The sequence below is a fragment of the Hippichthys cyanospilos genome, chromosome 15 (genome assembly GCF_059441005.1).
Source record: "Hippichthys cyanospilos isolate Australia breed blue-spotted pipefish chromosome 15, RoL_Hcya_1.0, whole genome shotgun sequence".
Classification (NCBI taxonomy): domain Eukaryota; kingdom Metazoa; phylum Chordata; class Actinopteri; order Syngnathiformes; family Syngnathidae; genus Hippichthys; species Hippichthys cyanospilos.
In genome coordinates, this window is record NC_142383.1 from 19,109,910 (window position 1) to 19,127,007 (window position 17,098).

Sequence of the window (17,098 nt, forward strand, 5' to 3'; positions counted from 1 at the left end):
AATCCAGTTATTTAAAAAAAGTTGAGAAGAAATGTCAGTCCAAAAAGTAGAAGAATGTTTTTAGAAACGGCGAGCGGATTGCGCTTGGCCGACATGTTGGATGTTTGTTGAACTTTGGCCACGTTGGAAGCGAGCCAGACTTTTCCCGCCTTGGATAAAAATGCAAAAAGCAATTTATGGGCGCGCCATAAATCAAAATTAGGGAGAAACGCCACTGGAGTATTCGTCCCACGAGCACACCATGGCGTAGCGTCTCATTTTCTGTCTCCTTGATCACAATTTGACTTTTTTTTTTTTTTCAAAATCAAATATTTGTTGCAGGCTGCAACACAGACTAAAGAAGTAGCATTTTTTACAGTACAACTTTTAATACCGCTGTTTTTTGGAGGGGAGGCTTTCAGGTGACTTTTAGGAGAAATGAAACCGTACCCGGTGAATTGACCTCTATGCAGCAGGAGCTGAAGTGCGCAAGGGACCGTCTGCAAATTGTAGCATATCGGAATAAAAGTTCCCCGCACTTGAGCTCCCGCTTCATCTTTTCAGCAAAGATGAACTATTTTATAACTTGATTCTGCGTTGATCTACAGGCATGGAGCCAATACATTTCAACGTAATCTGCTTGCCTAAAGCTAACGGAAAATGCGCCATGTCATAAGTGTGGAACTCCGGTCCGCGAGGGCCGGCATCCCGCAAGTTTTCCAGTTTTCTCTCCCAAGTACACCTGATTCAAATGATTAGCATATTAGCAAGCGCCGCAGGAGCGGGAAAACCGGCTTCCATTTGTGAATCGGGCGTGCTGGAGAGGGAAGTTTTGAAAACGCACGGGCCCTCCGGGGCTGGATTTTGACATGTCGGCAGGCTAGCGTAAAATTAGCTAAAACTGCTGTAAACGCAAGACGAGGCATTGAAACGGAGCGTACGCCCTGTTGAGATTCCAGCTTGTTTGGTTTTCTTTTTCGACGTCCAACTTGCACGCGGCGCCTCTGGGGAGGCCGTGCCGCATTCATTTAGCGCTCACGGCCCTTTGATTGGTCGCCGCCCTCCGCCGGGCAGACGGATGGCCCGCCGCTGACTGTCAAGCTAAACTCCCAAGCTAATAAATGATTCCAAATTCGCCATCTTCCTCCGGGGACTTTTCCCCTTGTGGAAATACACTTTTATTTTTTTGCGTGTGTGCGGACGCGCTGACGGCCCGGACGTCGGGACGTGTCCTTTCTCATTAGCGTCCCTGCTGGAAGATATTAGCGCGGGCTGTCATGAGGAGGAAACGCCATGCATTATTCATCGTCTCACCTGGTGTTGAGGGGGCGGGGCCTGCTGACAGCCCCACAAACACGCGCGCGCGCACCTTTGTATCCCACGCGCACAAAACATCTGAAAAGACAAGCGTTACATTTGAAGAGGCAAACATTGAAAAGAAACACAGACGGTGGTGTCCAAACTACGGCCCGGGAATCATCTGGCGGACCGGATTCAACCCCTTTGCGGGCCAGAAACGGCCCCGCGGGCCCCACCTTTGACACCGCTGCTCTGAAGTTGCGGCATTATGAAATAGATATTGATAATGGGGGGGGGGGGGGGGCTTTCTCCTCGGATTGGTGGCTTGTGTAATTGCGCAGGCAGGGCAGCAAAAAACAACAGGCCTATTTAACGGGCGCGCTTCATGGGAACGGGGCGGGCGGGCGCGCGAGCGCAGATGTGTTTGATCCAAATGGTCATTTTCCTATTTGCTGCCTCGTTGAGCTTGATGGACGGCGGGCGGCGAGGCCCACCCCCCCGGCCCGCGCCCCGTGATGAACGGCCGCACCTCGGCGCCATCGCACGCCCTATTGATTCCCCTTCTTTATTACTATGGCGAGACACCCGCCTACCCGCCTGCCAAAAAGGGGAGCGGCGGCCGGGCCCCAAAGCAAATTCGGGGAGAAAACCTCAAACGTCAAATGACATCGAATGGCCATATTTAACGGGCGCCCCGATCCAGGACGCGATGCCCCCGTCCGAACAAACGTTTATCCCGCCGGCCACAAGACGCATGGAGTGGGCCGTTTTGATTGGATGTCGGCCCTCCCCTTCACGCAATGCTACAGGTACGCTGTTTATTTATTTACAGCATGTGCGCGCGGGCGGGGCACCAGGGCGGCCGCCATTTGCGCGAGTTTCCTCGGGGTGCTCGCTGAGCTGAAGTCCGGCCCGACGTCGGGGAGCAGAGGGGTAAATACCCAGCGGCCCCGGCGAGGAGGAGGAGGAAGATGAATAGCCGGCGTGCGAAAGCGGTGCCCCCCACCCGCAAAGTTTCATTTAGCCAGCCGTCACCCCCCCCCCCCCCCCCCCTTCCCCCATCACGGATGGACGCTTGCGCTCGCTTGATCGATGCGTGCGCGCCCACGCGCCGTCATGCATGGTGGCCTAATCCAAGCAAGGAGGGAAATATGCGAGGGAGGGGGGCGCAACCGAGGAAGTGGGCAAGGAAACGTGGACGAGGAATCAATGTCAACGACTGACGTGTGTGCGTGTGCGTGTGCGTGTGCGTGTGCGAGTCCTCCTTCCCTGCTAGCAGCTAATTGAGCCAGGGCCTTCAAACGCACATTTCCTGCGTATTTCACGTTTGCTATTCAGGGACGTGCCACGGAACTCCACTCACCACCTCCTGTACCCCCCCAACACACACACACACACACACACACACACACACACACACACACACACCAGCCTCCACATCATCTCCAAAGTAGGTGTTGTTTGAAAATACAAAGGGTTTGCATATATATATATATTGTCACAAATTCTGCTTGTTTGTAAAACTATGTCACCAATTAAAGAGCAGCTATTAATTTATAATACTACTTTCAACAGTGTTGTATTTTCAAATACAGTGTATCAGACCATACTATTGTTTACGTTAACTGCATAGTACTCTATTTTGACATTACAGTGTGGCGTTGTAGTTTTATAGGACAACCGGCATTTTTTTGGTCATTTTACAGTATATGCCAGATTATGTTATAAAACAAAACGCCGCTGATGTCCTGACCCATTTTAAAATAAATTGGAAAACAAATGGCGCAGTCATACACGTAGACAGTAAAATAATACTCATGCGGCATGTTTGTATACTGTGTATTAATGATGTACGAGTATTGTATGAGTTTTGCAAACAGTTGTGCAACAGAGTAAGGAACTGTTTGTATTATTTCAAACCATGTGGCAAAAAGCCTGGATTCTAATGATTTCCTGAACTCAATCTCTTTCGAGTCTGAGAGCGAGCATACACATATACATATATATTAGGAAGGGGCATTCCAATATCCCAAAGTCATCCAGTTGGCTTTTATCATGACAATTAGCAGCCAATTAGCGCTGGACTCTGACAGACGTTCCTTGTAATTCTCTTTTATTTCCAACCTGCGCTAATCAGGGGCTCTCATTACAAACGCTGATTGAACCGCAAATTAGCCGGTAGCCCCGCCCCCCTCCCCCCGTTCAATATCAATTAGGGACAGCAAGCGCCTGCAAAAGCAAAAGCTTGATCGCCGCCTCCTATCAGCTTGGAAACGTCGGAAACTGTAATCGGGGGGCACGGGGGGGGGGGGGGCGCACGCGACCACCACATGACCGCCAGTCATGCACTGAACAGCAAGCACATTCACTAGCAAAACAAGTGCAAATTGTTGTCAGCTGACCATTAGATAAAGTGACTTGGGGATCGTAAAACACATCGACACTAAGCACAAAGTACAGGAAAGCACATTTGCTGGTATTATTTGTGTTGTTCAAAAAAATGGGTGAAAAAAACTCGTGCGTGACGGTGACCTAATTTGTTTGCGCTTGCTTTCTTGTTACCGAGCGTCCATTGTATCGATTGCGCTGCCGTCGACTGGTCGCGCCTGGCTTTCACCTGCTTCTTGCTTGGTCCTCGCTAGCTAGCTTGGCTCCGGCACCCGACACCGACACCGACAGGTCCCGACACAAACTCCCGGTGGTCCAAAATCGAACGTCGCCACGCGGAGCCATGGACGACCCTAAAATACGTCAGATCAAGATCAAAACCGGCGTCCTGAAGCGGTGAGTTTGCCTAATAAAGCTTACATCGGGGAACGTAACGCTTACTATGCTAGCGGGCTAGTGGCTAGCAGGCTAGCGGGGATGGGCGGAGCCGGCGACATAACCTGGCCGATGATGTCATGGAGTTTCTGGGGAAAGCTGTACGCCACCCCGGTGCTTTCGCGAGGCCCGTCCGAGGATGCGCCACACTCTTCCACACACTCTTAAAAATGCTGTTACTATATTTGAGCGCCGCTAGGAATATATTTGATCACGTTTGATTTCCTCGCTCGCATTTTTTCTCCGCATTGGCTATTTTTTTTTCTAGTTGGCTCCCGCGTGACTAAGGACAAGCTAACACTCGTTGGTTGAAATTTCATGGCTGTCGCCTCATTGATGGCAAACGTTCTTTTGGGGTGTGTCGATGATCTATCGGGGCATTCAAATAGGCACTTTTACAACCATCTGATCCGGTGCCGCTTTTTGCATCAACGCTCTGATCCTTGTCAATTTGGCGGTTGGAGAAAATGTCTCGTCATAATCGACTCCCATCTTTTGACTGCAGCCTTTAGCTACACACACACACAGTACCTCTCTTCGTAGAAACTCACACGAATGTTACATGTTGAGGACCCCTGCTATAGGGGACCCAAAATACTTTTTATGCTTATTTTTATTTTTGCTTATTCAGCTTTCATAAAATGATTAATATTTCATGTAACCCCCGCTTTTCGCGATGAATTGAGACCAGGCCGACGCAGGAAGCGAATATGGACTTGTAATTGCTTGTTTCGAATTGATATTGCATGCTTTTTAGCTGTCCGGCCCGCCTGAGAATAGATTTTCCTCCATGAGGCTCCTGAGCTAAAACCACTTGAACCCGCTGCCGTAATTCTCGTTAAAAATAAATAAATAGCTTTATATACCGAAACTAAAGATGACAACCTGCAAAGCTAGGTTATAAAAGTTTCTAGTTTGGTTTATGTATTGTCAAGCTGTGTCTTTCAATTTTTTTAATATATACTGTATATATATATATATACAGTATGTGTCATTTTCATATTTGTGTTACGCTGCTTATTTTTGCAGTTTCCCTCCAGATGTTACGTAAACAGGCGGCTTTCACGTCTCTATTTTGGACAGTCGCTAATGGTGAAACATGGCCCGAATCCAAATAGGCTGGCGGTGTACGGCGAGCTGTCTTGGATCAGGCGGCGCCGCTCCTTAATGCGCTATTGATCGCCACATTACCAATGCGCTCCCCGAGACGCTAATGCGGGGGCGCGATGTCACGCTGCCGCGCTAGCGAGGCCAATACTGCCTCAGCAAATATTTTTCTCCGGCAGCCGACCGCCAGGGGGCAAACGCTTTTTGCAAATTCCCTTTGTACTCGTTGGCTCCTTCCTTTCTGAGCAAACTCCACACAGGATGGCCGGAGCCGGCCAGATTTCACCTGGGGTCCCTGAGCTGTGAGGCGGACGCGCTAACCGCTGCGCCGCTCAAATAGCGTTTCAAAGCCAAAATCGCTACTTCAACGGCATCTTCTTCTGCCTCCCTTTGTTCGCCGGGGAACTTGCCCTCTAGTGGCCTGTAATAAAAATCCACACTAGATCAGAAGCCGCAGGGTGCAAAGCGTAAGAAAAAAGTAGCATCTTAAAGACCCAAATTTACGGGGGTGCTATGAAACACCACATTGTATAAAAAGAAAGAAAGGTATGCGGAAACATTTAGTGATTTTTGCTGTGATGTTGCGTCATTTTCTTTTTGTACTTTTTTACATGAAGTTTAGCATTTTTGCTTTTTTTGGTTTGAGATTCCTGATTTGCCCTTGTGTTTAGTCAATTTACCTTTGTTTTTTGTCTGTGTTTGATTTGTTTTTGTGATTTGCGCTTGGGGGCCACTGGGTCGCTGTTGTCTCTACTGATTTGCAGATTGGATCCGGGTCTATTTTTGGGGCGGCTGGGGTGGGGGGATTGACTGGCCCGGCCTTAATAAAACGACAAGAGTTATTTGGCTGCGTCGCCCTCAAAAATACAGCGGGGCCCAACACGGGCCCGCCTTTAATCCCCTTTTTCTTTTTGCCTATTTTCCAGCGAGCTGCCTTTTCCATTAAGCGGGAGGTGGCAGGTCCATTTAAAAGGCGGCGCCGGCGCCGACTCCGTGAGAAGTAGGAAATTAACATCAGCGTCGGCAAAAGGGGAGGCGCCCGCCCACGTTTTGCTATTGCTGTCCTTCAAGTTTATTCAAAGGGTCCCTGCTTTGCGTGCGTGCGTGCGCGTTCCAAAGAAGCGACGAGAGCTCCCCGTGCGCCGCCTTTATCCCAGAGTCCAGGGCGGGACGTCGTTGGCGCAAAATAGGACAGCTGGCCAATCACAGTGCCTGTGTCGTGTTTGTCTTGGTCACGGAGCCACCAGCGGGGAAAACAGGGCCCGTTAAGCACCTGACTTGTTCATTAGCAATTGTGCTACTCCGGGCCACCGGGGGGCAGTGTTTTCCCAACATGTATACATGCAGACGCTCGCTTCTTTAAAGCACAGTAACGCCAATAGGTTTTCGCTGAGGATAACGAATGTCCGTGAAGTGTTTTGTGGTTAACGTCCCGATGCGATGCGTACGAGTGGCCGCGCCCCCTTTAGCGCCGGCGTTGTGTTTGTGGGTGCAGGCTGGCCAAAGAGGAGGAGTCCTACAGGAAGGAGGCCAAGCAGCAGGAGGAGGAGATCGAGCAGCTGAAAGGCCTCATCAAGCAACACGTACGTACTCTGCCGGATTGGCCGCGTCCCCTTTTGGGCCGGCGGCGCGCCCGGCAACGCGCCCGACAACACCTGACGCTATTTAGGGAAAAAAAAAATCGTGACGCGTCTCTAGTATTGTTCCAAGGGCCGGGCAAAATGCGGAAGCGGGCCGCGTCGGGCCCGCGGGCCGTACTTTGCTGATCGACCGTTGAGGCGATTTTCAGCAAGCGCCAGTCTGTTTCTCAGCGATCGCGGTGGTAAAATAATCCCATCAAATCCGATGACTTAACGCTTTTTTAAAAAGTAAAACCAAATGGCCCCGCCGTATTATACGCGGGACTAAAAATGTTCTTCCATTTTACAGACGGTACCTCCAATGTTCACCCCCAAACGAATGATCAGTCAACGATTTGTCCGCCGGGGGCGATGACGTCAATTTTGCTTTTTCTCCTTTGTTGATATTGCGGCGCTTACCGCGAGCATTCAAATTCCCGGCGCGTGCGCGTTTTGTTTGTTCAGTCCGAGCGCGGCGGGCGGGCGGGCGAGCGGCCGGGGGGGTGCGCCCACCGGCACGCTTGACTGGCGTTAATGGCCAGGCGCGCGGGCCAGATGGATGATGGCTGGAGATGATGCCCCCCCACGCACACACACCGCCGAATCAATACGTGGCTAAGTGTCATCTGTTATCTTGCGGCTGATGGGATCATCGGACGGCGGGCGGGCGGGCGGGACTCAGCCGCCAAACTTGAACTTCTGAACGGTGCGGTTCGTTTGTTTGTTTTATCCCGCTTGGTCGCCCCGCCTCAAATGGACGCGACCAACCGAGCCCCACCCGCTAGTCAGTACGACAAGGCCCGTTTGATAATCGCTCGCGGCGGCCATCTCGGCAAGGCGCAATCTACCTTTCGCCTCTGGAGCCGGGCGGCCATCTTGAATAGGGACGGAGATGAAACGCAAGGGCGACGGCAAATCATACGCATGCTTCGGCCCGGCGGTATCCAACCCGAGGCCCGGGGACCGTTTGTGGCCCGTCATCCATCTTGGACGGCCCGCCGCACACACAGTACTATTTATTTATTTATTTATTTTTTCGGCGCTTCAAACCAGTTTGGACACCCCTGCATTTTTCCGACAAAATTCCATGATCTTAACGCTAACGCCTGATGCTAAAAGCCGTAGGCGGGCTAAAGGGAATCGGCACGCGTGATAGGTTATTTCTGGTGGCAACAAGACACACAAAGATGTTCTCCGCCTCCTCACGGGCCGCCGCTGTTTTTCAGACGGCCAGCTTGCAGGAGACCATCATGATGATCCCGGACAGCCGGCGGCGGATGAACGTGGCCCACGCCGACCTGCTCAACTTGCTGGTCGGTCTCGCTCGCTTCTTCCGTGGCTTTTGGGATGTTTGCGGCGCTTTTTAAAGCCTATTAATGGGCCCGTTGTAATGAGGAAGGGGCCAGGGGCCCCTGCGGTCAGGCCAGGGAGTTTTTGCTGAAATTGGCAAAGGGCATCTCGGGGGCCCAACCTCGGATAGAGGTGCCCTACGGCGAGCTTTTTGCTCGAGTGTGTTTGGCCGTGGTGTTTGCAGGAAGCCGAGGCGGAATTGCGCGAGTCGCCCGAGTACCAGGAAGCCAAAAGCGTCTTGGACTCCATCAAGCTGGAGCCCTGACGGCCTTCTCGTCTCCTCTCGTCTCGGCACCGTGAGCTGGCCTCAAAGCTGGGCTCCTTTTTTTTTTTTTTTTTTAATAATTTCCCGTTCTCCGCTGTTTCGGATGCCGCCACTTTTCCGAGTTTGCTGTTGTTCCGATGATGTTTTGCTTCCAAATACACGGCAGGCAGGCTGACCACAACACACTCATGTCTGTCTGGTGTCTTTTGTGCTACGCAGCCAACAACTCCAATAATCTTCTGGGCTATTTGCTGCTTGCCAGTTGATGGGCTTTTGTTTTGCTTTTTTTTTAAAGGTCAATTCTTAAGTGGAGTTGCTCTCTTTTTCTGTGGTTGTACCACATTGTGTGTGTGTGGGGGGGGCATCATTTGTCAATCTCCAGTAGGGGACAATGTATTGTGTGCTATTCTATTTTGTATGTTGTTTTGCTTGTAGATAGCGTTGCAATATCCTTTTTAATTTCCTTTTACTCATCGATGGCATTTTGCATATGTTAGCATTTAGCTTGCAGACTTTTTCAAAGCAGAATTGTATGACAAATGACAGTTTTTGTTTTTTTTTTTGCCTAGGGCAGCATGGCACTTGATGTGGTGTGACTCAGCCCCTCCCTAAAGGCCCGTTTAAGATCTCAATCAATCAACTCTATTGACTAGCAAAGAACTTACATCATATTGCGCATGTAGGCTTATTTTGATGGCGCTAATTAGAGTATTACCACGAAAAGAAAAAAAAAACACAAAGGAAGCACCCCGCTGTTGCCGCTGCGGATGCTGCGTGACTCCGCCCCTTTGAGACGAAATAGCTTTTCAGCGCTCCTTCGAACATTTGGACGTCTAATTGTTTTCTTTGGATGTAACTCACGGAGTCTGCGTGCCTGCCTGCTAATTGAGTCATGCGGGGTCACGTGACTTGCTGGGAACGCCTCCATATAGAAAAATAATATCGAGCACCAAAATGAAATGCACTGTATTTTTTTGTTCAAATTATGTTAATACCCTAAAATGTACAGCTTAGCACACATGAGCTCCCTCCTGTTCAAATTGTTATTTTGTTTCAGGTGTACGCGACTTTTTTTTTTTTAAAGAACATTTGAAACATCTTTATCTTTTTCAAATCCCATCTGTTGAAGGATTACTACAAATTTTAAAACGTATCAACAAAACGCCGAATGCCAGCCATCATTACGTCAATTTCTTTGGCTAGGCTAAAGATTTTTTTTTCTCAAAAATATGATTTAAATAAATATGATTTACAAAATTGAAAAAAATGCCATGGAGTCAATAATGTGCGTGCTGGTTGTATTATATTTTGATCAAATCTGTTATTGCCTTTAGGTTGGAGAGCCTTTTCATGTGTTAGCAAACGTTTGTCTTCCGAGTCTAGTTTGAATTTGACGATACGCGAGTCGGATGTTGCGTTGTTTTGTTTTATTTTCTTCTTTGAATGGCGAAATTGTCCAAATTAATCGTGACGGTTAGGACGCGGGCTAATGCTAACGAGGAGTTTAGCTTGTTCTGAATTTTGGTGTAGCAATCAAAGGCATTCCTCCTCGCTCTCTGATTGGTCGTGGGCCGATAGGCTCCTCCCCGTCCTCCCAACGTGTGTTATAATGCAAGCTGACACTCTTTTGAAGCGCAAAGCGAATTTGCTTTCATTTAGGGACAACCGCGTTTCCGGAATAGCGTAGACGTGTGCTTTTTTGGTTTGCTTTTTTTTGGGGGGGGTGCGTGGCCTTTTTTTTTTTTTTTCTGTTCCATCAGTGCGGGCTTTGCGATGCTGTCTCACGCGGAGCTCCTGGACTCTCGTCTAGGCGACTTGTCCTCGCCCAACTCGGCGCTTCAACTCTGCTGTAAGTTGCACACAAACACGCGCCCGCGCCCGCGCGCCCGCGCGCGCACTTGTGATTGGCCAGCCTAATTCATTGAAAAAGCAATTATTCAATTAAGTGCGTCATTTAATTCGAGCGTGCTGGCATGCAGCCGATGCTCTTTCGAGGGCACAACAGCACTAAATTTGATGCTGAACTTCCCGCTCTAAATGGAAAAATGGAGTTAAAAATTAATGTAGGATTTTAACGTCTTAATGTTATCGTAATTTGTGCTTGTAAGTTTACGCAACCCTGTTGGAATTGATCGAATAAAATTTAAAATGTGTGTATGTAAGTAATATACTATTTTGGGTATTTTATTTTGTTTGTTTTATGCGTTTCGTTTAATTTCGAATTAAAAGTAGCTCAATCAAAATTAAAGGCACGTGTTAAAAGGCTAACAATGTCAACAAATGAACAGAAAGGAACATGCAAACTTTTAGGATTGGCTTCATGATTTTTTTTTTTTAGTTTTAGATTATTTTTCCCAATTTAAATGGGAAAACTTAGTTAAAATGATGTAGGATTTTACTATGTTACTGCAATCCAAATTTGTGCTATTAAATTTACATAACCCAGTTGGAGTTGATCAAATACAATTTAAAGTAACGTACATAGAAGTAATTTACGATTTGGGGCTTTTTATGAGTTTCAGCTATTTAAATTCGGAACAAAAGTAGCCCAAATCAAATTTAGAGGCGCGTTTCGCCTGTGTTTTAATTGTCAACAAAGAAACATTAAGGAGCAGGTGGCAATTTATGGTTGACTTCGTTTTTTTTTTTTTAACTCTCTCGTTGATATTTCACTATTTCACAATTTCAATTGGGAAATTGCGTTTGAAAATGAAGGATTTGAATTTGTCAGTGTTAGTATAATTTGCACTAAAGTATTTACATAACCCGGGTGGAAGGGTTAACATTTTCATGCAATTTATTGGAATTCGACTGAAAATGAGCTCAGCAAATCATATTTGGACCCGCGTTTCTCTTTCGTAACGGTCTAAAAATGTCAACGAGCGAACATAAAGGAGCACGCAAACTTTTATTATTAGCCTGGTGTTTTTCGTTTTATTTTTTTGTAAGAGGAAAAAATTAGTTGAAAAACTCATGCAATTTTAATGTGTTCATGTTATCGTAAATTATGAGGTGGCGATATTTGGGCTGCTTTTTTCACGTTTTACGCATTTGATTTGAATTGGACTCAAAAGTCGCTCATCAAATCACATTTCAACGTGCATTTCTCTTTTGTGACGGTCTCGAAAATGTCAACGAACGAACACGAACAAGCTTCTTGCGATTGGCAAATGTACATTTATTTGGATAGCTTTCCCTTTTTTTTTCTGGCCTGTGCGCGGCTTGCAGGGATGAAAGATGCGGCCGAGCTGCTGGGCCACCGCGAGACTTTCAAGTGCAGGCTGCAGGCCGCGAGCGGAGTCGATCCGGTCCACTCGGCGGAGCCGGGTTCTGGTCCGGGTCCGGATGGCGCCACCGCGCTCCCCCCCGCCGCCGCAGAAGAAGACCGCGTCACCTCGGCCGGCCCGCCCGGAGGCGGCTCCGGCGCCAAGGAGCAGGACAAGCAGCGAAACGGGGCCCAGCCCAATCCCAATCCCAATCCGAACCAGAAGCAGAAGCGGCACCGCACCCGCTTCACGCCGGCGCAGCTCAACGAGCTGGAGAGGAGCTTCGCCAAGACGCACTACCCAGACATCTTCATGCGGGAGGAGCTGGCCCTCAGGATCGGGCTGACCGAGTCCAGGGTGCAGGTATGCGTTTGCCTCCACCCGCATCCATCGCGCCGTCTTGCGCGTCTCTTCCTTTCCTATCCGCGCGACAATATGGAACTGCGCAAATCGGACAAGCGCCTTTACAAAACGACGTTTATTCGGTTTTATTTGTCCAATAAATCAATAAGGAGGAAAAATAAGATTTTCGCTAACAAGTCGTTTTCTTCGATTGAAACGGTAGCTCTTCTAAATCACATCAAGGTTATGAAACGTTTTCGTTAACAAATCGTTTTCTTCCATTGAAGCGGTAGATCTTTTAAATCGCATAAAGGTGTTCTCTGCAATATTTGTAATTAAAAAAAAGATATTAAGGGTTAATTTTCTTCCATTAAAACGGGGGAGCTTTCAAATCGTAATATTTGCTGTAATATTTGTTTTCAAAAGGGCAGGCACATAACCGGTTTTTGCTTAAAAAAATCTTTTGAATCATATGAAGCTGCTTATTGCAATCTAAAAAAACCTTGCCTTAAAAATGGCCAAAAAATACCGACAATAGAGGGGTCAATCCGACCCAGAAAATGGCTTGTTTTGTGCAAAATAATAATAATAATAATAATGTTTTTGTATAACACGTTCCAGAAAGTTGTTTTTTTACATAAATAAAATAAACATCCGCCTATACAGTATATATTCATGAATCCTTTCGCGTGCACATCCCTGCCATTAATATTATCGTATTATTGGATTGCCAATTAAGATTGAATCCAACATAAACAAGCATCCGACAATCATTATCATCGTCATCATGACTTGTCACATTTTTGGAAACATTTCTTTTCGTCTTAATTGTTTAAAGGCTGGCCTTGTTCTTGAGGGAGCAAACGGAGGCGCTTGGCTTCCTCGGGCGAATGTTGCCATTCATCATCACGTGACGAGTCGGGAAATAACATCATCAACATTTGTCACCGGTGCCGCAGTATCTCTTACTTTTCATTTCTCAAGTCATTATCGCGCGTAGACTAGACGCACATTTTTTCTCTCGGCCGGGTTATTTCCTGCGTGGACCAAATTGCCTTTTTGACCCATTGTAAATTAAAAGCATTCCTCGTCCATGTGTGCACAAATGCGAGCGGCGTCATCATTTATGATTGACGAATTTTGCGTTCAAGTCGTACGAAATTAAAGGTCGTCTGACTGGATTTTGAGGAGAATTAAGTGCGGGAAGAAAATCGTAAATTCGATCGAATTTGGTGACAACGTATTAAAATAACCACCAAAGTAAACGACAAAATCAAAAGCGTTTTTTTTTCCATTTTGATTTAATGAAAACCGAAATTGATGAAAGTGCTTGGTTAAAACAACGACTGAAGCCCGATGCGCTTGCTTCGTTTTACGCGAGTTAAAAATACCCCCCCCTCTCCCACCATTCTTCAAACACACTCACACAAATCGAAATTCAAAATCAATTTGTAAAAGAAATGTTAAGGTTTCGTGAAATTTATTTTAAAAACACGTCGGAAAAAAGAAGTGGCCTCAATTAAAACCCAAAGCGACACGAAAGTGCATCTGTGAAATACATTTTCTAAATTAGTATGTCGAGTGAGGAGTCGCCCTGCTAGTTAGACTTTTAATACACGCTTGATACATAGATTTAATTATCGCGCAACTATTCTAGACCGGAGATGTAATTTAAGGATAAAGAATGAGGTTCAAGCGAGCCATCGAACAGGAGCTAACAAGCTAACACTTGCTAACGAGCCCGTAAGGGACGAAAGTGCTTTGTGAAAACAACGACTGAAGACCAGACCGCTGCGCTTGCTTCGCAAATGAAAACACACGCACACACACACACACACACACACACACACACACACACACACACACACACACACACACACACACAAAATCGGATTTATTTATTTTTTTTGCTCAACAAATTGTTAAGGTTTTGTGTAATGTATTCTATTCTAAAAACTGATACTGGAAGAAAAACGCAATTAAAAGAGAAATCTACTTAAAGTACGTCTTTGAAATACATATTAAGACCTCTCTGAACAGTATGGTCCAGTTTTCTTTCAAATGAAGAGCGAATGAACTGGAACATAACGTAACTTGTTGCTAATTCTTGTGCTAAAGATTCCTTTTCAAAATGTAGCAAGCCTTTTTTCTGGTAGCTTTTATATGGTTGTCCCCTGTCATTATTGATATCAATTTTTGACACAAGAGATGAGGTTACACGATCTATCTTTTGGGTGCACTCTCCATTAGTAAACACGGTCGGACGCATGACTTGTGTTGTGTTGGTGCAGTAATCTAATCCTAGTTTAAAGTCCAAATAATACAGTACTTTTTTCATTTCAAATTAAGAGCAATGAACCGGAACGCGACTCTCGCTAATTGTTGTGCTAGGGACTCCTTTGCGAAACGTCGCACACCTTTATTTTCTTAGGGTTTGGGCCTTGACATTAGTGAGGTCCTTTGTTGTCATACGAGATGAGGTCATCTATCTTTCGGGGGCACTCTCCTCTAGTAAACGCAGTCGGGCGTGTTATTGTTCTGTTGGTGCATTATGCTCGTCCGGCGCAATTTAGAGCCCGAAAAATAGGATAGATTTTTCTTTTCAAATGAAGAGCAAATGAGCGGCAACGCGGTCGCCGTGCTAGCGACTCCTTTTGGAAAGGCCGGCGCCTTTATTTAGTTTTCTTTCATACGGTCGCGCCTCGTCACGAGTGACGTTTTTGGCATCTACCTTTTGGGCGCAAACGCGATCGGGCGCGTTACCGTGGCGTGGGTGCGGTATTCTGACCCGTGGCCGTTTACTAAGGGCGCATCATTGGTAAAGACGCGCGGAAAGCGAGACACTGAGAGGGCGCCGCGCCTTTGTTCGCTGGCTTAGGTGTGGTTCCAGAACCGGCGGGCCAAGTGGAAGAAGCGCAAGAAGAACAGCAACGTGTTCCGGGCCCCCGGCACGCTGCTGCCCACGCACCACGGCCTGCAGCAGTTTGCCGCCATGGGCGACGGCCTGTGCTCCTTCCACGGCGGGGACGGGCGCTGGGCCGGCGCGCCGCAGCTGCAGCTGCACCCGGGGCGCCAGCCGCACCCCCAGTGCGGGCTCCGGCCCCCGCCGGCCCCGGCGGGGCTGTCGGCCGACCCCGGCCACGGCGGGCTGCGGTCCCACCTGTACCAGCCGGCCTTCCCCGCCGCGGTGGCGCCCGGCGACGCCTGCGCCTCCCCGCCGGACGGCGACGTGTGGAGGGGCACCAGCATCGCCTCGCTGCGCCGCAAGGCTCTGGAGCACACCGTCTCCATGAGCTTCACCTGAGCGCGGAGGGAAGCGGAAGCCGGGGAACCGCTGTCGAATTTCTCATCCGTCCGATTCCGTGGCCGGTCGGAGGCACGTCGGCGAGACCCGGGCGGCCGCCCGACTTTCAAAAACCAAGCCGGGCGCCGGTCTGGCCGCCGTCGGTCGTCGGACGGGAGCCGCGCGCTCGCGCCTCTCGCCCCCATCGCAAGTTGTGCAATCCGCCTTCGCGGAGAAGAAAAGTCGAAGAGCGGTCAGCGGACTTCCCAGCGAAATTCCGCCCATCAAACTCATTTGATTTGTTCCGACCTTTCGGAGCTCGGGACGGCGTTGGAAGCCAGCCTTCCGTCCGTCCCTAAAACTCCGCTTATGGCTCCGCTATTTGTTTGTGTAGTGTTTGTTCAGTCCGCGACACTGTTTATTTCGGCATTTCTTTGCTGGGTAGCTACTGTATTGATTCATGGACACGGTTATTTGTTTATTATTTACTTGCGTGGCTATTTGCTTATATATTTGTGTTTATTCCGTGGCGTCCATCTATGTATTTATTTGTACAGATGTTTATGTGTTTGTTTATTCCACGGGCGCATTTAGTTGATTTATTTGCATAGCTGTGTATTTGTTTGTGTCCAAGGACAGAGCTACTCATTTACTATTTTTATTTGTGTGGCACATTCTATTGGCACATTTATATATTTATTATTTGCTATGCTATTTATTGATGTGTTGGGGTTTTTGGTTTATTCCATGGGCGTATTTGTTCTTCAAATGTGCTTTCGCTTGAACTGGACTTTTCCCTACGTGGGGCGGGGGCCGCCTGCACACTTGCTATGGACGGACTTGAATTGGCCAAATGAATTCATTGCAAATTGTACATGATGTTGATGCTGACGCTAAATGATGACAAAGTCAAAATGTCCCAGCCTTTTTTTTTCCCCCTCGTGGACATGTTTTTATGGTTTCCGTATGTAAATGATTCCAATAAAATGTAAATAATTTCAATCCCAAAAGCGAGAAATTATTGGACAGAATTACAAATGACATCTTGAATCGTTCTTTGTATCTATTTTTGTCCTTTGTTTCTGGGTTTACTAGTGCCGTGATTTTTTTTAATTTTTACACTCAATTAAATGCTCGCATTTTCCACTTGGTCTGGGCTTTTTTCCACAATATTGCTGTTGCACTTGAAAAATGTGGTTTTGCCTTATTTTTGTTTTGCACGTAATTACAGTAGCAGCCACTAGGTGGCGACATGTAAAGAGCGCGTCGATGGACGGATGGTAGGACGAACGGATGGACGGGCGGATGGACAGGAGCCCCTTAGCTAGTAGCGTTTGGTTTTCCATCCGCGCCTGTTCCTTCGGCTTTTCTTTTCTCCGATGGCGCGGAAAGCGAGACACCCGGGCGCCCCTGACGAGCGCGCCCCATCCACACTAAATGAAGAATCGGCACCTGAGCCGCCGTCAAGGTCACGGGCCCGCCCCGGCGTCTCATCTCAATCGGACACGAGCCAAAAAACACACCCGGCGCGCGTGTGTGTTTCATGAAGCCATCGTGTTCTGGGGTGGACTACTTGCTACTTGCTTCTGGGCGAACATTGGACGGACCTGCTACCTGGGTCACCCATGTTAAAGAACGGTCCAAAGTTAGTGGTCCAAAATTGGGTTACGTTTCATTGCTGACCGGGTTGTAACATTGGCACGTACTCTTTTATTATTATTACTATTTCAATACAGAGCAAGAATTGCATGAACGATAAGCAAAC

At 47.8% G+C, this 17,098-nt stretch overlaps 2 protein-coding genes across 2 annotated transcripts; both read left to right on the top strand.

Moving 5' to 3' along the window:
- The first annotated feature begins 3,824 nt into the window (after positions 1-3,824).
- On the top strand, positions 3,825-9,709 carry tbca (tubulin cofactor a). Its single transcript, XM_088434331.1, has 5 exons — positions 3,825-4,062; positions 6,704-6,791; positions 8,054-8,140; positions 8,362-8,473; positions 9,012-9,709. The coding sequence occupies exons 1-4, from the start codon at positions 4,010-4,012 to the stop codon at positions 8,440-8,442; spliced, it is 309 nt and encodes a 102-aa protein (XP_088290457.1). The 5' UTR covers positions 3,825-4,009; the 3' UTR covers positions 8,443-8,473; positions 9,012-9,709.
- Positions 9,710-9,860: 151 nt separating this feature from the next.
- On the top strand, positions 9,861-16,479 carry LOC148412225 (homeobox protein orthopedia B-like). Its single transcript, XM_088434322.1, has 3 exons — positions 9,861-10,291; positions 11,671-12,071; positions 14,929-16,479. The coding sequence occupies exons 1-3, from the start codon at positions 10,216-10,218 to the stop codon at positions 15,352-15,354; spliced, it is 903 nt and encodes a 300-aa protein (XP_088290448.1). The 5' UTR covers positions 9,861-10,215; the 3' UTR covers positions 15,355-16,479.
- The last annotated feature ends 619 nt before the right edge of the window (positions 16,480-17,098 follow it).

What these genes read in the sequence shown, in the direction of transcription:
- tbca (XM_088434331.1), top strand. Translation starts at nt 4,010, where the DNA reads ATGGACGACCCTAAAATACGTCAGATCAAGATCAAAACCGGCGTCCTG. An exon ending in AAAACCGGCGTCCTGAAGCG is followed by an intron (nt 4,063 to 6,703) that starts GTGAGTTTGCCT and finishes TTGTGGGTGCAG; the next exon opens with GCTGGCCAAAGAGGAGGAGT. An exon ending in AAGGCCTCATCAAGCAACAC is followed by an intron (nt 6,792 to 8,053) that starts GTACGTACTCTG and finishes GCTGTTTTTCAG; the next exon opens with ACGGCCAGCTTGCAGGAGAC.
- LOC148412225 (XM_088434322.1), top strand. Translation starts at nt 10,216, where the DNA reads ATGCTGTCTCACGCGGAGCTCCTGGACTCTCGTCTAGGCGACTTGTCC. An exon ending in CTCGGCGCTTCAACTCTGCT is followed by an intron (nt 10,292 to 11,670) that starts GTAAGTTGCACA and finishes CGCGGCTTGCAG; the next exon opens with GGATGAAAGATGCGGCCGAG. An exon ending in TGACCGAGTCCAGGGTGCAG is followed by an intron (nt 12,072 to 14,928) that starts GTATGCGTTTGC and finishes TCGCTGGCTTAG; the next exon opens with GTGTGGTTCCAGAACCGGCG.